The sequence below is a fragment of the Manduca sexta genome, chromosome 5, assembly GCF_014839805.1.
Source record: "Manduca sexta isolate Smith_Timp_Sample1 chromosome 5, JHU_Msex_v1.0, whole genome shotgun sequence".
NCBI lineage: Eukaryota > Metazoa > Arthropoda > Insecta > Lepidoptera > Sphingidae > Manduca > Manduca sexta.
Window position 1 is genome coordinate 9,713,882 of NC_051119.1, and position 27,557 is coordinate 9,741,438.

General features: G+C 35.6%; 2 protein-coding genes across 6 annotated transcripts in view; both read right to left on the minus strand.

The window, feature by feature from the left end:
• The window catches only part of LOC115454202 (rho guanine nucleotide exchange factor 28), a 52,821-nt gene extending 52,393 nt beyond the window's left edge, over positions 1–428 (minus strand). For all 5 annotated transcript variants that reach the window (XM_037444854.1, XM_037444858.1, XM_037444866.1 and 2 more), the window contains exon 1: positions 57–428. The gene's annotated coding sequence lies outside the window, so the exon portion shown is untranslated. The remainder of the gene's footprint in view (positions 1–56) is intronic.
• A 2,426-nt stretch (positions 429–2,854) lies between these two features.
• On the minus strand, positions 2,855–27,302 carry LOC115449363. The gene is made up of 7 exons (XM_030177164.1): positions 27,156–27,302; positions 10,373–10,634; positions 8,314–8,457; positions 7,603–7,698; positions 5,171–5,283; positions 4,479–4,591; positions 2,855–3,493 (listed from the first exon to the last, which is right to left on the minus strand). The coding sequence occupies exons 2-7, from the start codon at positions 10,502–10,504 to the stop codon at positions 2,931–2,933; spliced, it is 1,161 nt and encodes a 386-aa protein (XP_030033024.1). The 5' UTR covers positions 10,505–10,634; positions 27,156–27,302; the 3' UTR covers positions 2,855–2,930.
• Positions 27,303–27,557: the final 255 nt, after the last annotated feature.

Genomic DNA, 27,557 nt, shown 5'->3' on the forward strand with positions numbered 1-27,557 from the left:
CACATCTTATCAGCACCCAAATACTGATAATTTAGTGTGGGTTAAGTAGTACTTACCAAAGTTCAGTGGAAATTAGAAGGAATAAAACACATTGTGGCAACTGTTGTCTGCACCTTACGCAAGTGGCATACGTGTTTTTCCCAACATCTACCAGGAAAGAACAATGGGATCTCAATTTTATGCGAAAACACTTTCACATCGGTTGGGGCACTACAATACATAAGTAGCCACCTACACGTAATATTAACAGTTATATTATCAAAAACACCACACAAACAACATTTTCAACTAACACACATCATTGTTACACTTCGCTTTGATAAACAACCGCCCTGCACATAAATTTCGTAACAAAAAACTAACTTTTTAGACTTATCTAAAAGTTCGAAACTTCACAATAAAATTGTAGTGTCGACGACTTCTTGAATTTTTGACTGACAAAAGAGATAGCACGATACGCAACGCAAGCCGGCCGAGTTTTCTTGTATAGCGTTTTGTTATTGCATTTCAACAAGTTGGCAATAATAATTAGGTCCTTTATAAATATCTTTGTATCTTGCAACATTTAAAATAGCCGATTGTAATATTTATTATAAAAAGAATATATTTTATAAAATATTCATGGATATTTTTATTTGTTACTGAGTCAATAATAGTACATGTGGTAAGTAAGCAAACAATAAATGATATTATAAAGAATTAGTCGAATAATATTTATCACGGTATTTCATAGAATCGAGCTTCTTGCACAGAATACAATTTTAAATTAATTAACTTTATATAAATTAAGAGAGAATACAACTCTAGTTGCCAGTAGCAACCATGCCAAGAGTGAAGTTTTTTATATGAGTGCATAGTCCTTACTTTATATATAATAATTCAGATCGTATACGTTCGCACGTTATACCCACGTATCGTACTTTGTAATTTTTATTCTATTTGCATTCATATAATTTAATATTACCATTTCAAGGTTATATTATTATGTACGAAACTAAATAAAAAAAGTATGGGTAACAATAGGTATCCATGAACGAATGAACCCGCCTTCTACAATTTTAAGAGCAAAAGCGCTTGTGTGAGTCTTGAGTAAATAATATATTTTATTATAAAATCTCGTGTTGTAAATTGAATTGGACAGAACTCTGAAGCTGAACCAATTTTATGAGGGTAAGTCATCATCATCATCATCATCTCAGCCACAGGAAGTCCATTGCTGAACATAGCCCTCCCCCAAGGATGTCCACGTCGACCTGTTGGAAGCGGCCAGCATCCAGCGACTTCCTGCGACCTTAGCCAGGTCGTCCGTCCACTTTGTAAGTAAAAACGAATGCTTCGTGGGTAAGAATTAGTCTCTTAACATCTTTGGTCTAAATGTCAATTTTCTAGTGCCTGTTAGCATTAAAAGAAGAAATTCGTTAACTTAGTATTTTGTATGTAAAATACAAAGTTAACGCGGTAAACAAACCGGACTTTTTTTACCAAAAGTCCGGTGTCTTTGTAAAAGCCGACTTGTCAGCATGGGCGCCGCCGAGATTACTTTTAGGAAGGTGCATATGCATAAGTAGGTACTACATAATATCATATTCTTTTTTTTTTTAAATAAAAATCGTGCGTTTATTTGCATATGCTAAACCATTAAAAACCTTCGTGGTCGATAGTTGCCATTGTGATTCAATTACTTTTTCGCACTAGCATTTGTAACTATAATATACCGACTTTATGTAGAAATAATAAAAAGATTTAAGAGGGAAATAAAACAACACAGTTATACCAAAAATATTGTTTTATTGCAATAATTCGTAAAAGATAGTGACTCAATTTTTTTCAGCAAATATGATACACCTTTGGTTATTAGGTAACTTAACTACTTAAGCCTATTCCAATTTCTTATTCATCAAACAAACACTATGGAATTATAAAATATACACTGGACAAACTACAGTAAAGTTAAAGCTAATACTTTCTTACGTTGCACATAATACTTCCTACCTATTATATTTATCGTTTAAGGTGGTAGCTCAAGGTCCATTTTCATACATTTTGTTTCGGCTTTAATCTGGGTAACTAAACAAGTATTGGCAAGTAAAGAATTTAAATTCACGTCTAGTTAGTGATTAGTTCTCGCAGTTGAAGAAAAATGTAAAATAATTAATAATCATGGATATTTCGGCCTTTAAAATTTAATATGACGAAATTTTAAAGGCAGAAATATCCATGATTATTAATTATTTTCACATTTTTCTTTCAACTGCGAGAACTAATCACTAACTAGACGTGAATTTAAATTCTTTACTTGCCAATACTTGTTTAGTTACCCAGATTAAAGCCGAAACAAAATGTATGAAAATGGACCTTGAGCTACCACCTTAAGTAACTAGCTTAAAATAATTGCGATTTTTAAGTCATTTATAGCACCGTATCATAAATCTTAGTTATAAAGTTTCGTTCACGTCTTCATTTCACGCCGCGCTTAGTTCAGACGCATAACATTTCGATTAGTTTTTAAATACTAATATTCCACTGAAGCGAAGTAGAGCGAAGACAAATAGACGATCTCATTAGTACTTTTCTTAATGTTTTGTCTTCGATCACTTCGCTCTAATTCTATTGAAAGGCACCATATTATTATCCGATAAGTATCATAAAATGTACGTGTGACATTTTAATTAATAACGATTTGCACAAAGACATCTGAAACACACAACACACATTCTTAATCGCACTAATTTCTATCTTTAATGCATCTCCGATGTACCTTCGCTAAATAACTAAATGTCCATACTCTAACGGTTTAACTATATAAGTGGGATAAATATGGCCATCTAATGGCTTCACATAGCCTACAATTCCATTTTCATTCAACTACATCTTAGTTAATAATTACTGAGAACATACAAATTGATTTCATTTTCAATTCACTAAGTTATTTACAACGCTACGTCCTTATATTTTGTTAAATCATCAGATTCGTTACCAACTGAATTGTGACTGTTTCTGAGGCTGTAAAACACTCTTTCTCTCGACCCGCTGAAGTGGTACGGCTCGTGTCTCAGCAAATTGACACCATACGCCGCCTCTTCTCGTTTATAATCCGGATAAAACCTCGGATCGTAATCAGGCGGATACATTCTGGGATCGTAAGGATACGGTCTGTAGTAGGGGTAAGCCATTTCGCTTTTACAATCCATTCTGTCTTCGTAATCGTAGTTCTTTGCTGGGTATTCGTCTGTAGAGAACGCCCCTACTATCGAATGTCTGCGTTTGTAGGGGTTGTCATAAGGCCCGGATCTTGGGCCGACCCATGTCCCGTACATTTGTGGTGCGGGGAAGGATTTAGGGTATCCTCGGAGGCTGGCGGCGTACTGTCTGTCTGCGAGGTGTTGCCAGTAAGCTGGCGGCGGCTGCGGCAGCATGTGCGGTGGGTAGCCCAGGTTCATGGACTGTCGAGTAGCCAGGTGACGGCGCAAATCTGGCATTGAGCCAGATTTACCTGTAAACATAAACAATTTACTTTACACACTATAGCTTGCAATATATCTGTCAAGGCATGTTAATTCTAGAGACGAAACAGATAATTTGACAGGGTATCGGAAACCAAATATTGCGGGCGCATGCAGGCCCTATATCGGATAATAGCCGGATATCCGATTATTTCTACTCAACACATCATAAACATTACAACAACAAAGACATAAGTTTTCACAGGTTGTGCACATAGTGTTTATTTTCTCAATCATTTTACAATTACGAAATTAAAAACAAATACGTGCTAAACAAGCGGGAACTTGACAATCTTCGAACAATAGAATTGTTCAATTATGCGAGCACAAAGGTGCTATCGCATCTAACGTCTTGTGTTATCCATGAAGCGGAATAAACAATGCTCCTTAACAGTAATCATTATTAGGGACAAGAAAAAACAACGTAGGAATCTGTGAATTTGTTACTTTAGATTTAAACAGTAAAATTATCTACGTTTTATTATAAATAATATTTATTTTTATATACAGACACACCACGCATTTAGGAAAGGGTATGCGCAGGGTAAGGTATTTATAGGTGCAACCAGGGCACACTTTACTTCTACTTCTACTTTTCGCCAAGTATGTTCATCCCATAGTGTGAAAGAGGCGAGCCTATCGGGTACACAATATTTATTTTCTTATACAAACAATATCTTGTATTAAAAGCAATTAAATTATTTTTTTTAATTTTACTAAAAATGTAGTTATTGGTTCAGTAGTCATATACAGTGATTAGTATTTATTTAGGTCTAAAGGCATCTATGCCAATTATCTACCACTTGAAAATGTATTATTTTTTGTACTAATAAATGATTAGAGGAGCAAACCGCTCTCCTGATGATAAGCGATAACATCATGGGGCGGAACGCACATGGCGAAAAATGCATGCCCTAGTAACACATCTCTTTAACCCTTTGGAAATAAGGCGTGATGCACTGGATCTATGTTTACCATTATCTGCTAGGAAGCCGTCGTTGGTGAACGCGCTGGGCGCGTCAGGCACGTAGTGGCTCGCGTCGAACTCGCTGCCGCTTACCGCGCCCGGGCCGCCATACCCGGACTTCCTGGAATATATTCATTCATTCATCATCAATAAGCCCCGTCCTAATCACAGTTCGACTATTAAACACCTCTTATCACTATACAATGTACCAGCAATAAAAAATAAAATGTGAGCAGCGTAAGTGCACACTCACACTATGAATAGCAAGGGAATGGCGTATAAAACCTCACATATAAAACAATACGGCGTAAATGACAAAAACGTCATAATTAAAATTTATATAACTTTTGATTTTTTTTTGATAAACCTATAAGTACTTTATTCTGTTATTTACGCGGTACTGTCCTTTCCCCGAAGCTATCCGTTGTAGTGTGCCCGTGCGGACACTGCTCACGCAAACTGTAAGCGAATAGGGAAGGTAGTGGGGCGTGACTTCGTGGAGGAAATTATGTAAAATAACTATTCTAATAATGAGACTATGCCCAAATTACATCTGATTATCACTTCTATCTCCAATTCGTCCATGACTACTCACTACAGATAACCGTCTCTGGAGTTCTAATACTCAAATTATTCCCAAAGAACAGGGAGTTTTTTTTATTTCAGTAACAGTCATAAACGAAGTAATTTTTGTTGTTACCTGGCCTCCCTGAGTGCGTAGGCTGACTGAACGAGAACAACTCCGCATACGATCGCCGGTAGTCGCGCCACATAGCATGCCAGTTCAGCACCACCATAAACTCCTTGGAGACCCTGTGGATAAAGTAAAATTATTATAAAGAGGTGTTATTAGTAGCAAATTTATATTTCATATGCTTGAATTTAGAAAGATATGGGACTGAACAGTTTAAAGCTTTGAGAAATAGCTATATTTAAAATTCAAAACAATAAAGTTACTGCTTCAGATCGGGGAATTGAAATTACATCATAAGAACGCATTCGTGGTGAGTTCAAATTGAATCTAAAGAAAAAGCTAATACAAAATTCCACTCTGTTGGTCTTGAATTGATGGTGGTAGGATATATTTTACTAGCGACCCGCCCTGGCTTCGCACGGGTGCAATGCTGATACTAAATACACTACAGAACTGAACTACTAATACTACTGAACTGAACTGAAAACTGTGAACGTTGTATATAAAAACATAGCGGCCCGCTCTGGCTTCGCACGGGTATAACATAACAAAATAACAGTATTTCTCTACTATTTCATGGATGTTATAATACATATAAACCTTCCTCTTGAATCACTCTATCTATTAAAAAAAAACCGCATCAAAATCCGTTGCGTAGTTTTAAAGATTTAAGCATACAAAGGGACATAGGGCCAGAGAAAGCGACTTTGTTTTATACTATGTAGTGATGATATCCGCCCGGATTGCGACCACCGTACGCAAGGTATTAAAACCCGCCATAGTTGCCCTCGTACGTGTACCAACAGGCCGGCATAATTGTTTCGACTGTCGAAGGGTATCATCTCTCGTCAATCGAATTGTAATTGTACATTCTATTGGATCGTGAATATTTCAGCGCTCTAAGCTCTAATCCAGTCTATCTCTACCCTTAACGCTTTAAATTCTTTTGCAGTGACTAAGGAAGACAGTCATAATTACACTTCATTATTTATTCCAGCGGCGGGATGGAGCATGGAGCGGCGATAGCCTAGTTGGTTGTGGAACGGACTGCCGAGACGAATGTCCGCAGGTTCAAATCCCAAGGGCACACACCTCTGATTTTTCTAATAAATTATGAGTGTATTCTTTGTGAATTATTGCTTGCTTTAACGGTGAAGGAAAACATCGTGAGGAAACCTGCATACCTGAGAAGTTCTCTATAGGTATTTCGAGGGTGTGTGAAGTCTACCAATCCGCACTAGGCCAGCGTGGTGGACTAAGGCCTAATCCCTCTCAGTAGTAGAGGAGGCCCGTGCTCAACAGTGGGCAAGTATATAATACAGGGCTGATATTATTATTATGTTGTATCTTTCCTGCGGGAAATCACGGCATAAAGGCCGGTCCTTTTGGAAGGCTTGCGTGGGGACAGGGATCCAACACGTAGAGGCCCCTTTAAGATACATTACTCTAGTTGGGGTTTATACACCTTGCGAGTACTCTCTCTGTCTATACTTATGGAGGAAATACAGCCATAATAATAATAATAATAAATACAATAGTTATTATTATTATTTATTGCATATGACGGAAACCTACTTAATCAAAAAATAATGCTTATTATTCAATAAATTACACATATTTATGTCGACTAACACTGACACATTTAATATCACCCCATATTTATAGCAGACCCGAATGTCGACGGGAAAGTATGTTAATATCCTTTAAATTTGCGTGTGACATCAATTTTAGGGTCAACACCCGGTAAGTTACACAAATTGCTAATTGACACGATAACCATATCGACCTATAATTTATTCAACAGATAATGGCAAAAATATAAATAAACCCTAATAGCTTATGCTCACGCCTTCGGCCGTATAGAATTGGGTTGGTGACAATAATAAATGGTGTGTGGCTCATGTCCCTGCTTTGGGTTCAAGCTGACTCTGTACCAAATTTCATCAAAATGGGTTCAGAGATTTATTCTTAAAAGCATGTTTGTATAGGTGCACGATTCAGGGACCCCACCGCACATAATTGTAAGTAGAGTGGGATTTAATAGAAGTTCGTCTGACGAGAGATGGTTACCCGTCGGCAGTGAATACAATTATGATATACACACGCTGATCCCGTAAGGCGACACACTTACATGGGCCACTATGGCGGATTTTAACATCTTGTGTATGGTGGTCGCTATCCGGACGTATATATAATATATCCTATCACCACTTTTCGCCAAGTGTGTTCCGTCCCATGATGTGATAGGGGACGAGCCTATCACCAAATCGGGCACAAATTCCAGATGCCGAGCTGATACTAAGCAGAAAACCCAAATATCACTTTCCCGACCCAGGATTCGAACCCAGGACCTCAGAGCGCTGCCGAACCGCGCATACAGTATAACTACGCCACCGAGGCAGTCCATTGTTTGTATTAGTATGGATATCTTTGCTTACCCAATGGCTGATAGACATGTAGAAGACTAGAGCGCATTCTGGTATTAGAACGAGGATCACCGCTATCAGCCAAGCCAGAAGGAACTTGTTATTTTTCTGGAAATAAAATAAAAAATAATGAAAACAAAATATATAGCATTAAAACAATAATTTCATACACCACTTTTTTACGTATTCCGATATATTATAGATGACTAAAACAGTGTTGGATAAGACTGACGTGACCTTAGCCAATGTAGATACTAAAACAATCTATATTAAATTATATTAGGTATTAACTAAGCTTTTAGTATTATAACTGTGTATTTTATGCCGAATGCTATTGACTATTTTAGTCATACATATTGTTCATATAAAGTTATACTCCTTAAAAGGAGATGTAGAAACACTTCAGCAATTGTCAGTTTCATAACATAGTATTTATCGGCAACATGGTAACACTGTATGCCAACGCCTTGGTAAGAATCCACTTACAACAGTTTTCTATAAACGACCGTTTTCTCAATTCAAACCTATTCCGAGAATGAACCAAACAAAATAACTCATTTGTTAACATGTCAAAAAACCTTTGTTCTGATTGGTCCATTTTCGCGATAGATAGAATAATGCAATTGGGTTCGTTTTTTGAAAATGACGGTTAGAGAACATAGCGTTACGCCTTTTTCATTTTTCGGGGATAGTTGTAATAAAAGGTGAGAAACTACTACTTACAGATATAAGTCCATGCACGAGCGTGACCGTGGCTGCTATGACTATGAAGTAGCACACCATGAGCAGTATGGAAGGTATCGGCAGCCCGCTCTGCGACTCCACCACCCACACTATCTCGTATATCAGAGCTATTGCGTACGCCACCTGGAAAGACACTTATGATTATTCCGATATCAAAGGATGAAGAGACAAAAAGCCTAAAAAAATATGGAAATAAAATAACAAGTCAAATACAAATATTTAATTTAATTTAATAATAATAAAATTACAAGTGTTTAAAAATAACTATTTTATTATAGAGCAGGATCGTGATTCATTGAAGGATCTTGGGGAGGCCTTTGCCCAACAGTGGGACATTGTGGGCATCAGCCCATTTAGATATTGTTACATTATATTTTATTGTTGATACACTACAATACAATACAAAAGTAATTAAAGCTTACAAAGCACATACAATTAATTGTACGTTTAAACCAATATCTAATTTACATACAAATTCTCGCCTTTTAACAACGAAGAGGTAGGCAGAGGAGCAACTACTGCACCCACTTTTCGCCGTGTGTATTCCGTCCCACGATAGGAAAGCGAGCCTATCGCTATATCGAACACAAATTTTAGACTCCGGGTATATACTGAATAAAAAATCACAATATCACTTTGCCCAACCCGGGACAAACCCGAGACCTCAGCATTGCAGTCCTATTGTAATACAACTACGAGGCTACCGAGGCAGCGATATATGATTTATATACATAATAAGGTTATACACACAATAAGCTGATATTTGAAATAAATATGCTAAACTCATTGTCACGGGACATTTATCATTTCTAAGGTAAAGAGCACTTCAAAAAGCAATGTAGACTGAAGGCTACATTTTACGCAATTCCAAAATTGATATTTTATGGGAGTCGTTAAAAAACTATTTTTGTTTACGAGCTTATTTTAAGTTGCTATAAAATTGAACTTATTAAAGATAGGTCAAAAATGAAACCTATAGCATGAAAAAAAAGGTCGCAAATAATAGTGAGTTTTTTGACGATTCCCACAAAATATCAATTTTGGAATAGGTCATTATTTTAGAATGCGACTATGACGCAGACGAACTGACTGTAAACAACATGACATGTAATATTATGCCTATAAGCAAAAAGCATATCCTCTAAACCTAATTACACACATAGACAGCAACAAATCGTCTAACGACTTCATAAAACGTGCAAAAACAAGGAGCTTTGTGCGATTAGTAATGTTGCAAATGGTAACGTGTGAACTACTCGTTGAAGTTAGCACTTAGCATTGTATCAGGGCCGCTAAGCACTCCGTACTCTTCAAGTATAAGTCACCAAATTAACTCTCACTTTTGCTGCACTCGATTTCGTCATCTTGTGAGATAACCGCGGCCTTCACAACCAGTTTACCTGGACCCGAGAGTGACGGATATTGTAACACGATACCTCGCGAGTTGCCAACATCGTGGATCTTTTTAAATTGGTTATTTTAATGACTTCCGACTGGCATTCCTATGCTGAGAGAATACATAATTAAGACTGAATTAATAATGTGATACAATACCATCATACAAATTAGAGATGATTGCATTATTGTATGCACAGCGTATAGGTAAAGGTAATGTGTTCTTTATTCCATTCTTACTAACGCTTATTATAAAATGGAAATAAAAAATGGCTTTGGCAGCTATCATGTACAAGATAAACTACTTGGTACAGACATCAATATGCCATGATCATAATCGCGGTCACTTCAGGACATTTGACAAAAATCGTTATATCTGTCAATTACTAAAGAACTAATTTTGCTACATAACATTTAAAAGCGAGACAGATAATTTATTAAAAACCGAGTAAATATATTCAGTATTTTATTTCTAGCCCATAATATAATGATAATGATCTTTTGTGTTAACGCGAATGTTACTTTGCAGTCTTGGAAACGTCAGAAGTAAATCCTAATATACAAAACCGCGATAAAATCCGTAAAATAGTTTTATTTTAACATATAATGATCACAATAAAATAATATAGAATTAAGGACTTACCAAAGCATATGCCGCTATGAACCCCGAGGCAGCCGTGACGCTGCAGCAGAATATCCTGTTGACAGCCGGCTTCATCCGAAGCTTCGGCGACTCCACTTCACTCAGTTCATTACTCGTCGACATTTTGAACATCTAACTCAATATCATCCTAACTGCAAACTTGAATTATTTAAAATCCGCCTCTCTTCCTCATTTTTGAAAATCTACATCTTCTCAATGCTTCGAGAATGTGATTTACTGTTTGCAAAACCTTGGTAATGACCTGCGGAAAAGAATATAATGTATGCATAGGCGTTTTATATTGCGAATTATTAACCTGTCTGTCCAGTATCGAAATTGAAGAAACAAGTTACAAACTGAATAAAAAATTATGATGTTTTCTATGAATACCGACTGATTGGATAATTGTTATAAAATATACGCAATGGTTTTATTATTTAATCGCCGTTTTTCGTCGCTCTTTGCCGTGTCTATTATTGTTCGCAATACATTTTATATATGGAAACCATGCTGAGCAGCGCTTCTTGGGGAAATTGACCCATGTTTCCTTGAAAGGAAAACTCAAAAATGTTTTAATCGGCTTGTAAATCGTATCTATGGCCTCATTTATTTCAGTCAGAGTATATACACTGTCATAAGTCCAAAAAGACGGTATACGCGGGTTTCCGCGTATACCGTCGTATATGTTTATGTTGCAATTTAACACATAAAAACTGCTTACTAAACAGCATATCATTGGTATCGCATTGACAGCATGAGAATGAATGATGGGAACGCATCATGTTAACTAACGTAGGCATGTAATAGGTATGTAAATACCGTGCGACCTCGCCGTGAGTACTCCGCAGTTTAAGTAACAGAAAATGAGTTAATAATGACAGTTCGATGGTAAAAATACGTCTTCAAGACACCTAATAATTTGTTTATGATTTATAAAAAAGATAGGCAATAGCAGGCTTAACACAATTAAAGAAGTTAACAAATAAATAAATAGAATTAATCAACGGTGGAGATGCCCATCGGAAAACAATGTGGGCTCACGAGTTTGATTCCATTCTTTCCTTATAATAAATTGCATGACCGTCAGTTATAAAAAAAATTGTAAGCATAAAAATATCCGCAATATCATTCAGATTCAGAAAGATGCATTTATGAACGTCCTACTTTAATTTCTACTAACAAGTAACAACACTAGAAAATACATTTTACATTACGAATGTATACAACTTATACCAAAATGTAGATACTAACTCATCCGTGTAATGTAAGCATACAATCGTATCTTGATTTACGTAACACTCGTAATTGTTTATTCGTATCGATAACGCATCCGTACACTTGGTTCGCATAATTAAATAATTACGGCATAATACCTCTAGTAATAAAAGAAATCCTGTGGAAGAACATGAAATTACTATAGTTGTTTGTAATTAAGTTTTACTACTAAAAGAACTAAGTAATTTATTACTTACTAGATTTTGTTAGCGGGTCCGTCCACGTGAAAGAGTTTTCCTGGGATAAAAGTACCGCTTTATATTTTCCCGGTATAAAATAGAGCCTATATTAAGTTATACCTCTAGCAATACATCGGTAAAAACTGCATTCAAATTCATGCAGTATTTCTTGCGTATACTTTTCTTTAATATTTACAATGTACAGATATTAGCCTGTTACAATGTTATTATATTATGTACAGATATTAGCCTGTTACAATTTTATTATATTATGTAGGAAAAAATATTCGGCCCCACGTCGCCGGAAATTATTGAACTTCATAGAAGTTTATTCTATTTACTTTTTATCTAAAAATATAATTAGATTTCAAATCGATAGTCATATATGTCTATTAAATAAAAAAAAAACGACGCGACCACTTCTCTACAGAAAAACTGTGTTCAGTTGTATGAACAAGATGTATATAATATCTATTGTGTTTGAAGACAATTTTCTCGCGAGTAGGTTAAGGTCGGCGGTTAGAAACCAAGGACTCAAGGTAACTACCTACTGCAAATAAACTCCTACATCTGTCGGCATCGTGAGTGCTGGGATATGTGGTAATTGTCTGTTTGTTGCAACACATCCATTCGCACGATCTATATTAATTGGTAACATTCATAAACAAAAGATTTATGTAAATGACAAAATAGTGTTATTAGGTTTTGTTTGCGGTTAAATAAACGCTCGACTATGGTGTTCTGGGTAAATATTAAGTTTTTATTGAATCTAGGTATTGGTCTACCTTTGTGCCAAATTTCATAAATATCTATTTTATCGTAAATTAATATATTGAAAGTAAGTAATTATTCCGGGAAAAGTGTTTACGTAGGTGATTTAAAAATCATTTTAGAGTAAAATACTTTAAATAGTCCAGATAAGTAATTAATTGTACTAAAATTCAATTAAGACTCATGAATATTTCATGACTCATGTATTTAACAAGTATCACCACTAACTTTGAACATGCAGACGACCCACAAGAACGTAATCAATAAATATTAAATACATCACAAAATAATTTAAACACTTGCCTAAATCATCTTTTAACATTCGGTTGAATAGAACAAAGCAAGGGCGCGGGGCTTCGTTTGCCACAAGCCATTGACCGTGAATGTAGCCCTGGTGTCCGTATCTATTTAGTTAAGTGCATTCATTATTTATTGTCTCCTTGTTTTGAGAGAAAATTTTGTTGTACAACTAAGTTGAGCTTCGTACTTAGTGTTATTGCATAGCTGGTCTTATGGGCGGTGGTGAAGATATTGTATAGTGTTTAATAAAGAGCTATAAGTACTTAGACTAATTGTAATGCTTGTTGCAAGCTACAGAGGTTAATCTTTTGATTTTTCGGTTCAAGGGACACGATTTAGGTTTAGTGTTTTTATATTTGACAAGGAATGGGCGTGCGGCTTGCACTAGTTACAATTTATATATTTCTATAAGTTGGTATCTAGGGCCGCAGCCAATACGCCTTTCTACAAATACGAATAACGAATATATGTAAGGGAATGATATATCCTGGCGTAACTGTCGCTTGGATTTGATTCCTAATTCCTATACATTTTTTTTCTATTGGCGTTAACTATTGAAGTAAGGCGTCTGGTTACTAACAACTAAGTTTGACAACACTTCGTCTTTCGCTATGATGGTATCTTCTATTACTTACGTCTTTAAAAATCCAAAATAACGTCACTTATTTTTTAATATTTTCTAGTCGCGAACGAATAAGCAACTCTAGTTAACACCAATTATATATCCATAAACCCGTATAACAGTATATATCTCGCTTTCCCAGTCCTTATCTGAGGACTTTGAACCCGCATCCAAACGCAGTGGTAACTCGTGTCAGGAAGCAAACCATTTAGCACTTTCCATTTCTTATGCGGTTATAATCGTGCAATACAAATGCTTGAGCAGATAGTTTGTTTTGAATTTATTTATTTATTGGGTATGATTACTAACTCTTTACTTCTTCTATACGGTTACTAACTAAACAAACGAAAGTATTATGTTTAAAACTAGCTTTTGCGCGCGGCTTTGCGAACGTGAAGGAGTTTTTCGAGATAAAAGTCTCGCTATACGTATAGTTATAATCGTGTGTTTTGCCAGGATAGAAAGTAGCCTATAACCTTCCCAGGGTCTTATACTATCTCCATACCAAATTTCATAAAATCCGTTCAGATTTTGAGAAAATCGATCACATACAGTCAGACAGAAAAAGGGACTTTGTTTCATTATATGTATAGATTAAAGCAAAATGTTTACAACCTTATTACAATTATTATTATTTTTTAAAACCGTTACGGCGCATGGAAAATCGGTGTGATCAGCCTATGTAGGGAAACATAATATATACATAATAATATATAAAGATACTCTTAATCTACACACGTTTAAGTGTGTATGTTTTGGAGTTGAGTTATTTATGTATCTATTTAGGTAGGTAAAGTCTGCCCAATAAAATAAAATACTTGCTTTGGGGACGCCCGCTTTACTGTTTAGTTTTAAAGTTGACGTTGCCAGTAAAAGAAATTTGTCTCACATTTTACAGCAACATGGTAAGGGTTTTAACTTGGTCAGGCTATAAGTTCGTGTCTGTTTCTCCGAATAGTTAGGATTATTCGTCCCTCCATTACGTAAAGCGAACGTGTTGTCTAGCAAACGGATTTAAATCAAACCCTGTAAATTTATGCAATGAAGATTTAGATCTTGCAATAAGAAATATTTATCTACATTGCTTGGGTTTGTCACAATGTCCACATTACGTAAAATCACTGATAAGGATTTCTTATGTTTACGCGAATGTTAGGCGAATGTAGATCGGACCGTCAAGAGCAACATTAAAAAAAAACAAAATTATATTATCGTAAAATGCAAGTAGATATTGTAACTTTAATATTGTACATTATCAGATGACCAACACCTCAGTCCGCCCCGTGACCACGAATTCTGCAGTCTTCGAAACGTCGAGAGAAAATTATAATATAAAAAAAACGCGATAAAATCTGCAAAATATATCACTGATCAGGCCGACTTATCTTTACAACATACATTTACAAGAAAGCTAGTATAACCAAAGCGTATACAGTTATACTAATCATCTCTATTAGAGACGCTGTATCAAAAAAGCCATGAGCAAAAACAAATCGATTGCGATGCGGAAGGACGGATAGTGTTAAATAAGTGGTTACGTTGTGTGTGTGAGCGCTCGAGTGTGTCGACATTTCTATTGTTTAATGTGATTCGGATGTTACGATGCCTTGTAGACTTAAGAATCAAGTCATAATAACTAAAATGGCTTTGAAGAGCCAGGGGTGGAACCAGTAGCGAGGGGTGAAAATTTTCAAAAGGTAACCCGAGGGAAAAAAAAATGCTTTAGTTAACATATCGCGAACAATTTGACAAAAACCTACTAAACATGAATCAACCTAAAAGGGAAGTCGGTAGGAAGCGGGTTGTATGGACGCTTCGCCACTGGGTGGACCACAATGAGGTCTTAGGTAGCGCCACTGGTCTTAAAGAAGCGCATCGGGCCAAAGATGATGTATTCTCTCTATATAGCAGTTGTAAGTGGGCTGACGATAAATAGTTATCCCGCGCCAGTGCTCATTATCATTCCGGCCTGTAGAAAACTATATTCACTTTAATTTAAACGTCAATTATCTACTTGCTAGATGACGGATAAAAGATTATGTGTTAAAATTTTCGAAGCGACACGAATTTATCTATACTTTCCTTGTGGCACAAGGTGTGTCACACCTGGCCATAAATCTATACTTTTCTCGTCGCACTGTTAGCAAGACATGCAAAAGATGTTCCAGACCTGGTTTCGAACTCAACATAGGTATAGTCTATGCAGACGGACTGTCGAAAATCAATTAAATTCAATTAATGTATGCAGATCTCGTTGTCTGGTCTAACACCGCCCTATAAAGGAGAGTTGACTCACTACTGCCATAATAATTGTTCCGTAGCAATATACGTAAAATAAAAACAGAAAAACATTTGACCCACTGCACCACCTTTGCATGTTAATCGTTAGTCGATTTATGACCATTTTAAATTATAATCTATCTTAATCATCGATCCGAAAAGAAGAATAAACCAATGAAATAAGTCATTTGTAAACTAGTACAAAAAACACTGTTCTGATTGGTCCATTTTCACGATGGATCGAAAACGCGATTGGAATCGTTGAAAACGGCGGTTAAGTAAAATTTATATAAACTCGCATGTAATTTGCTGTGCATTTCACAAGTGGCGGTTAATTATCAACCATGTCCGTCGTAATACGTAATGTCCCTTTTTTATTATGCATCTATAATCAAATGAATCGAAGGATACGTTCTAAAGTTGGCAATTAACACAGTTGGGTGGCGCCATAGGCCTAGGAATCTATCGCGCGTATCACAAACGTTATTTAAGTATTTTAAATACAGGACAATACAATTAATGATGACAAAATATAGATGTTTGTTAGTCTTTTTGCATGAAAACTTTTGTAGTGCGTAAATATTGAGAAATGATTTTACTTCAATTGACTGTCAGATAAACAAAGCCGAAGGAAATTATGAAATCGCCGACCCCGAATAAGTCCTCCGAGCATTATTTATCGCACTCTTAATAAAATAATGACCCATTCCAAAATTGCCAATTTGTGGGAATCGTCAAACAAGCAATTTCTATTTGAGACCTTTTAGTTTTTTCCCTTTTTGTTCACGCTATAGGTTTAATTTTTTACCTATCTTTAATAAGCTCAATTTTATAGCAACTTCAAATAAAAAGGTAAACATAAATACACAAATTAGTTTTCCGACGACTGCCACAAATTAACAATTTTAAAATAGGTGATTATTTTATTAATAGGGCGTTATGAAATACAGGTTCAGCCTGGGCTACTGTGTCCTAAAATCTAGCACAAGCCAACATAAATCAGTTTGACTGTATTTCTTTAAAATTCAATTTATTTTAAACATAGTTTACGACTACGCGGCATTTATAAAAGTAGATTGAAAAAGAAGATGGCGATAAAGGAATAAAATTCCCAGGAACGGTGTTATCTCTGTTTAAAAAATGTGCCTGCGATTTGTAACCAGATAAGTTAAAATAACACGTATGTACATGCTCAGTTTACTAGGTTATCTGTGCTGTCATAATAATTCTTAAGTTTATGTGTTCTTGATATGAAAACTCTTAAGAAATAAACATGGTTATTAACCTCTCCGAAACTAATTATAATTACTTCATGTCTAGATTGTTATATGGGAAAATTCGTAAAATGTTGACTCAGTTGTCAATTTGAACCATAGTAGGTATGTTATAGACTTTAAGATACATATTAATTTTAACTTAGCATATAGAATCAAAAAAAAAGCGGCGATAGCCTAGTTGGGTGTAGAACGGACTGCCGAGACGAATGTCCGCAAGTTCAAATCCCAAGGGCACACACCTCTGGCTTTTCTAAAAAATCATGTGTGTATTCTTTGTGAATTTATCGTTCGCTTTAACGGTGAAGGAAAACATCGTGAGGAAACCTGCACATCTGAGAAGTTCTCTATAGGAATTTCGAAGGTGTGTGAAGTCTACCAATCCGCACTAGGCCAGCGTGGTTGACTAAGGCCTAATCCCTCTCAGTAGTAGAGGAGGCCCGTGCTCAGCAGTGAGCAAGTATATATATACAGGGCTGATATTATTATTATATATGTAGAATCAAGGGTCTGTAAGACGGATAATGTCTTTTTATTCCTTTATACGATGAGACGAACTTGCCATTCGCCTGATGGTATATGACCATAAACAGTAGAAACACCATGTAACAACTTCAATTATAAAGTATTGTTTGGTATTATACTGCGGTCGCCATCCTAAGACATGAAATGTTAAGTTTTATTATATTCAGCAGTTACACTGGCTTGTAATGTCCTTCAAAGAATACAACAGTGACTACACACTGCTGCTTAGCGGAAGAAATACACCAGAAGTATGTTATGTATTGTATTAGGTATGTTACATATAGAATTATAGAATAATTGGTATAGATCGCACTATATGACAATTTCAACAGGTAATTTGATTTTAAAAATATCGCGTGCCGTTACGTGCCAGAACTCATCGAGGTTTATCAATTTTCGACGGCGGCCCTCGTCTTACAAGAATCTAAATAATTAATAACTTTCCCACACCGTAAACAATTAACAGTTAACAAAAGAAAGTTTAATATTTGGCGGCGACACGTTTCGGAAGCACCGATAAGCCTGGCAGACACTAACCTCCATACCCAACCCACTTACTTCGCATATAGAGTCCAGTTCACGTAAACACGTTACAGTTAGGCGCTTCCGTCCACGCGTGATATGGCGTGAGACGTGAGCCGAGGCCCTGAGGAGGTTCATTGTTCCTCGGCAGGTACGTGATGTGAGTGGTTAACATAAAGGGTTTTGAGATGGATTGGCTTTGAACACAGTATATTGTGATCAACTTTGTTACAAATGTGTTTAGTCCTATCAGTAATGTTGGAAGTCCAATCTACATTGTGTTAAGAAACATAACTAAACATAAAACATAACGTTTGCTGGAGGTAGGATATATTTTATATCCGCCCGGACAGTGACCCTCTTATAAGAGGTTAAAACGATAATGGGCCACGTAAGTGTGTCGCGGGATCAGCCTATGTATATTCTGTTTCAACAAGCCGGCATAATTATGTCGACTGCCGAGGGATAATCATCTCTCGTCAGTCAACATTCTATTGGACGCCACTACACTTACCATCAGGGATAGTGGGGTCAATTTGCTGGGCCCCTAAATGAAAATAAGAAAATAAAATCTTCTGTAGTGGATTCACTCGAATTACATACGTTAAGGTAACTACAAAATTTTCGAAGAATAAAATGTAGATTAAAGCTACTTGGTAAATAACACATGAATCCGTTTTAATTCATATTGCACCGTTTAGAATTTCAAAAATGCAAATCACCGAGCTTCATCAGAATTTGAAACCGTATTCAAAACAGTTGGCTGGCAGAGGTTGGCACGCAATGCAAGTTAACGTCCCCATAAACCTAAAGTCTTATACTTGTTGGGTGTTACGATAAGGTTATTTTTTCTTATTAGACGAGGTCCGGTTCCTTCATACGCTTTTTATACGATATCCTTATTGGGTTTGGTAGTAATAAGTTTATACAAAACAAAACACATAACGCATTTATCGCCGAAGGGGTTTGCAAAAGCGCAACCAGGGCACTCACTTTTCGCCAAGTGTGTTCAACTGCATGGTGCGATAGGGGGCGAAACTATCGCCATATATCGAGTACAAATTCCAGACTCTGGGCTGACACTGAGCAGAAAAAAACCCAAATATCACTTTGTCCGACCTGGGACTCTAAACCAGAACTCCAGAGCGCTACCTTACCGCGCATGCAGTACAACTACGCCACCGAGACAGCCATAAGTTTAAACGACTGCTTTTTATCGATATAAGAGACTGTATTATCGAAAATATATTTAAAAATGGTCGCACGCATAGAACATACCTGAGCCCTCAAGACATCGTTACGAAAATCGAATATTAAACATCATGCTGTCACCATTTTGTAACACAAGAGCTGACATGTTTACATATCAAATTGCAATTTATGCGGCTTAACATAGTAACCTACTTTGATGTTAGTACCCATAAAAAGTAAAAAAAAATGTTAATTGAATCTCAACACTACGCTTGTTTTATTATCGACTAGTTTCGAAGTTGATACTTTTGTCGCAATTGTAACGTTTTTGTTATGCCAACTTCTACTTTAGCTAAGTTTTTATTTTACCAATTGTTATAGCTTTTACTTTAGCTTAGGTATACTCAAGCAGCGGCCGGCCTGGCTTCATGCGGCCTGCCGCGCTGGCCCGAAACTAAACAAACTTTTCCCAAAATCATCTGAGCTGTTAGCTAACGCCGCGCTGTAAGAATGAAATATTTCCCTACGTGAATATTTTTTATTAAAATAAATAAAAAAAATAATTACGTTTGAAGCACTGTAGGTTAATGGTTTTTTTCCAATATAATAATAATAATATAATAATAATAATAATATTAGCCCTGTATTATATACTTGCCCACTGCTGAGCACGGGCCTCCTCTACTACTGAGAGGGATTAGGCCTTAGTCCACCACGCTGGCCTAGTGCGGATTAGACTTCACACACCTTCGAAATTCCTATAGAGAAATTCTCAGATGTGCAGGTTTCCTCACGATGTTTTCCTTCACCGTTAAAGCGAACGATAAATTCACAAAGAATACACACATGATTTTTTAGAAAAGTCAGAGGTGTGTGCCCTTGGGATTTGAACCTGCGGGCATTCGTCTTGGCAGTCCGTTCCACACCCAACTAGGCTATCGCAAGCAAAAAAAGTATGAATTTACGCTGTGGCCAGAGGCTCTACAAGACATCTTGTGACCCGTATAAATAGTTTAGTACGACTTCTTTAACTGACAGTTTTAGAGTTAAAGTTAAGAAATAAGAGCAATTAAATACAAACATGTTTGTATCGCCTACGAGTCCGGACCGCATGCCTATGTCCTGAGTCAGTACATTTGCATGTGACAGCAAAACAGCTGAGATTTGTGAATGGCACTATTTAACGACATTGTAGTAAAACTTGATTTCCGATGACCTACTACTTTAAAGCATTTAAATTATCTCGTATTCGGAGTTACGAAACAGATAATTTTATTTAAGTATTTCAAGTTTTATTTAAGTTTTTGGCCCATGTTCAGTTGTAGCCATTCTGCGGCTGATAATGATGATGATATCAAGTTTTTGGACGAGTATAAAATTACATTGTGTTTTATGTTTTTTCTTTATATATTGCTTGTAATTTGTTCTTTGTCTCATCGCAAATCAATGTTTTGTATTTGTATTTATTTTATAGTTCTGTGTTAAAAACGAAATCTACTTAATGGGGTAATATTATATCGTTTTAGGGTATGTAAAAACATTAATAAAAACGGTCACACATTTCGCACCATAACTTAAAACATTAAAAACTAACAGTTTGCAGCGTTATACTTAGAATCGTGGTTAATAAACCATTTGAAGAATTCTAGGTCATGGCGTACAAACTAGGCCATTTGTTATACTAGCGACAATTATCTCTGCTGTGCATTATACAAGTACTTTGTCACTTGAGACACATTGAGAGCATGTTTTAAATAGACCACGTTAGGGTTTTGATGATATATGATTGATTAGGGTAGTAGCAGGGTTGATTTGCGGGCAGAAGAAGATTGGACACATACATGTATCTAGACTATATGACTTTAAAATATTTAATGTACAGTGTAACTACAGGACATAATAAAACTTAATATTTCTGTCTCAGGATGGCGAGCGCAGTGGAATACCAAACAATACTTTGTAATTCAAGGTGTTGGATGGTGTTTGTACTGTTTATCTGTGGTCGTATCACTTACCATCAGGCGAACAGCGAGCTCATCTCGTCATACAAAGCAATAACAAAAACCATTAGATGCACTATACTTCTGAATTAAATTTAATGTAGTTAAAAAATATTGTCTAATATTAAGATCGGTTCTGTAGTTATAATGCCTTAGCCTTTTTAAGGCGCCGGGTCTGAATAATAAAGCCTCAGGCACTTTATTAATGACCAGAACCAACCCACGGTGCCTCTCATAAAGAACTAAGGTTGCAACACAGTAACGCGCAGTTTATTTATGGTTGAATTGATGGTAGAATCTTCTAATCATATGTAGTTAAACTAGCGAACCTAAAGAGGAAATCTAGAGGAATATACCAAAATGAATGAAAAAAAACCTTTTCACGTTGAACTAAAATTGCACTACTTCAAGAATATTTTATTATTATATTTTTTTAAATTATTATCCTGTGTTTAAAGTAATCAAAAATATTAAAATTAATTTCGCCACTAATAAAACTATTACCAAGCTTCAGGAATCTTCAAACACCAGTAAATTCATAAGTATGGATACAATTACAATTATATGATTAGTAGGTGGTAATATTTATCTAAACTGAGCTTAACTTGGTCATCAGATGAAGCTGTTGCGTATGTTTTCTATCTTATTTCTTACTAATATGTTTATTAGAAGTAAAGGCAGTAACTTCTGAACGGATTTGGATGAAATTTTACACACGGCTAGCTCTTGTCCTGGATTAATACGTAGGCTACTTTTATCCCATTAATTTGCTCCCCTGGGTAATATTGGTTTTTGAAATACATGGCGCTGACGATGTAGTGTTTTAGGGGCTTTTATAGCGGGTAAAGATTTTAAGCAGCACTTAGTGCACAAATAAAAACAATTATAACACATATCAAAAACAAAATACTCACAAAAACTTCTTTATATTTTCATAACTCTAAATGTATTCACAAAAAGTACATTATATTTTCATATCTCTTACAGAACAAAGGCGTTACATATAAAAAATATTGGTATTAAAAAAATAATTAAAACCCGGAATCAAATACTAAGCTGTCTTTATGGACGTGGTGTATTTGTCATTGTATGGTACACCAAGTGAGTACATGTCACCGCGAAAATGTTGAGTCACAATCGTAATTATGAACGTCAGTGAATCATAATGACGAGTCTGTTGTGATTGCAACGCTGTTAACAGGTGAATCTTGATTTTTATCGTTGTTTAATTACTTATAAATACGAAAGATTGCAGACATTTGAATGTTTGTAAAAGTAAACGCCGAAACCACTGAACGTATTGAGATGGAATTTTGCATACAGCTACTTTCCCGCCCTCACACCCACCACTATAACTCCTGTAAGCCAGGGTCAGCAGTGATATGCATTTTATGACACCGAGCAGTGAAGCTATTGAAATGAAATTTGGGATACATCTAAAAATTTACCTAAATTTTTATCCGGAAAATATACAGTGTGACATTTATACCGAGGGACTTTCGAGGACATCTTTAGAGTGTTAACCATTTAGTAAATCATATACAACTTGATATTGATGATGAGATTGATGACACACGAAACATTACCAAACGAAGGGTGAACTAGAGTACCCAAAAACGAGAAGAAATAAAAAAGAATGGTCTTCAATTATAATTTAAAGATAATAATCCACTTAAATATTATTTCTTAATGAGTGTTCAACGTTTATTTATTTGTTTATAAAGAAATGTACTCTACAGACATTACATAGGAAGATGCTTGTACAATTTCATATTACAGACTAACCATTAATCATGAGATGAGGAGATGTCTACCAGCGATCGGTTCGGCTTGTCATCGTGTGCGCGATGAAAGGAGGATTATAATCATAGTTAGCTATAACGCTCCACATAACTGTCGTGTAAAGGAATTCAGATGGGTTTTTTTTATCAGTTATACATGCGCTTTAAAGAACATTGTTATAATGAGGTGAGAAAATTCATGTGTATGACCTTTGCTTACCTTTTAGGAGACAAGCTTCAAGTTTCATCTAATTCATTACATTTTTTAGACATTTTATTCAGTGTTTTACTTAAAGATGTGAATGTATTTGAGAGAAATTGAAATGAATGATAGTTCGAAAAATCGACCTTAGATCCTCAATTTCAAACCTGACCGTGACGTCGGAGATATGATAAAAACCGAGACCAATTGTCAACAAGAAATTAAGTGGTATATAAAAGTTTATCTTACCGCTGTACTTAAATAACTCGCGAACCTTCGTCCCACGTACTATCCTAGGATCTGGTTATTCAACATTCCAATGGCGAAAAGCCCATATAAAATATGATTCTTATCGATTTATCTAAATGAAAATATACTTACTATAATTTATATTACTTAAATTATATGACTAAGTAGAATAAGACACACTCATGCTTTTTGGCTCCGAAGGGTTAGGCTGAGGTGAAACTGACGCACCCACTTTTACGCCGTGTGTATAACGACCCATGATATGATGGGGGGCGACGCTGTCGCTTTACCAGAACCAAATTCAACGGGCTGAAACTGATTAAAAACTAACATTGCCCGACCCGGGCATCGAACCCGAGACCTCAGCACTGCATCGGTATCGTAGTTGTATAACGACAAATAAAATAAATCAATTAAATACAACTAGTTTTTTTCTTTCATACCTTCCTTTACTACAAATTAAAATGCAGCACTGATTCAATGACGTGAAGACGGATGCGTTATAATAACGCGTGACGGTGTCCGATCCCGCAAGCCAACACGCGACAGCCGTGCCCGATATCCACAACAGCTGACATTATCAAATGGCTAGCAGTTTCTGCGGTTGTACATAAAATTGTTCATCGATGTTAAACAAAAACTTGTGGATTTTCGTGGAGTATCATTTGAGCTCCTAGTCATAAATCTATTCTATTATAAAGAGGAAAAGTTTATGAGTTTGTTTGTAGGGCATAGTCTCGGGAACTACTGTACAGATTTTCAATATTGTTTCACTAATAGAAAACTTACTGCTGAGTGCTGTAAGCTACTTTTATCGCAGAAAAATATAAAGCGGGACTTTTGTCCCGGCAAACTTTTCCCCGGACATAAAGCTAGTATTAAATAAAATGCATAATCCTATTAAATATACGGTACTTTATACAAAAAAGTTTTTGGTGTTACTTTAAAAATAAGTGTAGGCTGTTGCCGAAGTGTGTATTTTTTAATAAGAATAAAGTTTTCATAAATTAATAACTTTCCTTTATTAGTCTGAATTACATCTAAAGCATTGCTTAATCTTAACAACAGCATTGAAAAGATAATAAATTAACTAAAAATATTTAATCTTACTAATATTAGAAATTTTAATGTTTGTGAACATGTTTGGATGTTAGTTACAAGTACACGCAGAAACAACCAAACGGATTTAGATGAAATTTGGTACGCGGATAGACCATGTCCTGAATTAACATTAGACTACTTTTGATCACGGTAATTTATTCCCACAGGAAATAACGGATTTTTTTAACAAGGTTTTTTAAATACGTGGCACATTTCTGTCACAGATGGCGCTATGAGCAGTATTTAGTATTATTGATTTTAGACCTATAAACAAATTTTAGGAACATTTTTAGCAGGAGTCTTTCAAACGGGCGAAGCCGCGAGCCCCTAGTAAAATAGAAATAGTAAGGATATAATATGCAATTAGCGAGATAAACGACCCTTGTACCGATATATCGCACGAGCCGATCCGAGACAAAATAAAACGCAGCGAACATCGCATCGTTATCGAACCAAAGAAAATAAATTACGTGAAACTGCGGCCGGCGCGCACGTACGCGTACATATACATAACTACGCTATTATATATGTATGTATTACATATATACAGCAGACAATTAACATAAATCTTGAGGTTATGTACTTTATTTATAGCAGGTATAAAGGCATGTTTTCATTACGGGGTAGGCAGAAGCGCAAAGTTTCGTTTGAGTTTTTTTTTATACGGGCACGCCAAAGTGACCCTACTGCATCTGATGGTAATGGAGTGGGGTCCAATAGAATGTCGACTGACGATAGATGATTACCACTCGAAAGTCGACACAATTATATCAGCCTGTTACAACTGGGTATACTCAGGCTGATCCCAGAACGCGATTTACTTACGTAGGACTATGGGTTTAGCACATTGTGTATCATGTATGTAATAACGTATGTACATTATCTTTATCTATTGATAGGAGAGATTATATCACTGTCACTACATAGTATAAAACAAAGTCGCTTTCTCTGTGCCTACCTTTGTATGCTTAAATCTTTAAAACTACGCAACGGATATTGATGCGGTTTTTTTTAATAGATAGAGTGATTCAAGAGGAAGGTTTATATGTATAATAACATCCATTAAATAGTGGAGAAATATTGCACCCGTGCGAAGCCGGGGCGGGTCGCTATATGTAATAAAACATAGTATTATGGGTTATAGATAGCTAATGTTTCTATCGATAAACTAGATATTTGGTTTTAGATTGGTTGACGAATGCACCTTACACGTTTTATGAAGTCCGTAATTGGTCTCATATCAATATGCGCGATCCGTGAACCGCGAAGTTATGGGTTCAATTCCCAGATCGGGTATAACTATGCTAATATAAACACATCAGAATGTCGATAGACACGCCCCCATGATGTCATAAAAGTTATCTACCTCTTATGTCTAACGGAAGTTTTGTAAGCTTTGTTCCAAGTTTTCCTTGTCCAAGAGTAATAACACTAAATTGAATAGAAGTAATATAGATAGTAATATGATATGTAGTATCAACCCTGTATTATATACTGTTCATGGTGGCGAAGGGTGAAGTTTTCCAAAAATGAACCCGACACAACATATAGATAGTAATATGCATAAATGCAGTTTGCAAATCGTTCAAAGATAATTGGATTTTATATAAATTACAAAAGGGAAGCAAGCAGGAGTATGTGAACCCTTTGCCATTGCTATTCAATTATATAGGCACAGACACCTTTACTACGAGCTACGATATATTTAAAAAGGTTTGTCGCTTTACAATACGTCTACAAACAGCAGAAACAAATGTATCGGTATTTGCTAATGTAATGTTTCCACACGGCAGCGTAACCAACGTTGTTATAGATTTCATACAAACAACGAGACAATTCAAGGTGGATTGAATGCTTTTCACAGCGCGCGTTGATGTCTTTTGTACGAAATTATCGCTCGGTTCAAGTTGCAGAAATATTTCGCTGATGAACAAGTAAATGTTAATAACACTATAAATATTATAAAGATAAAGTATACAATACAAGAATGTGTTACAAAAGCTCGGCAATTAATGTTGAAACTTACTTTCATTTTTTTACATAAATCGCGTTATTGTACTTGAACTTTACAAATTGCTTTATTTATAGCTAGTTTCATTCAATTCATACTATAAATATAACTATTTTTGGAATTGTTGCATTTTTTGCATTCATAAGAAATAATTTTAAGTCATAAAATGTTTTGTAGAGTTGGCATTCAAAGCTTTTTTCTAAATATAATAAGTCCTGTCGTATAGGAAAATTCTAGCATACATTGTATTTAATAAAATTACAGAATCAAGCATACAAAATATGATAAAAATTAAAATATGGTTAACAAAAAAATTCTTATTCTACCTTCATTTTGTTGTAAACACAAGTAGACATCTAATTCTTACAATTCGATGGTAAAAATACTTTATACATATTATCTAATACTATTAGATTTTTCGACCCTTTTAACATGTATGTTCAGAATTCGTACTCAATTTAAATACGACACACAGGTAAAACAAATCGTATATAATTTACCTCATACAAGAAAAACACTTGCAGTCTTCCGAACGTAACAATATTTCAAACCAACATACTTATAAACCATCCACGTTAAAGAATTTAGTTCACTTAAAACCACTATAAACGTTTTAAATACACAGGTGCGCCCGCGCCGGCTATCCCCGCGATACTGGCATGCGATTGGCCGAGCAAAACGCGGGAACGCACTTGTTAAATAGGGTTACCAGATGTAACACACGAAATTAAAAACCCGATTTTTCTAATTGTATTAAAAATATAAAAAAGTGTGCATACTACTTACATATTAATTCCACCTTTTTGATTATATTATTATGTTACAACTGTTTAACTAAAATGCTATATGTAAAAGCTGTATATAACAAGATACTAGTAAAAAGTCTGACTGGACTATAATTC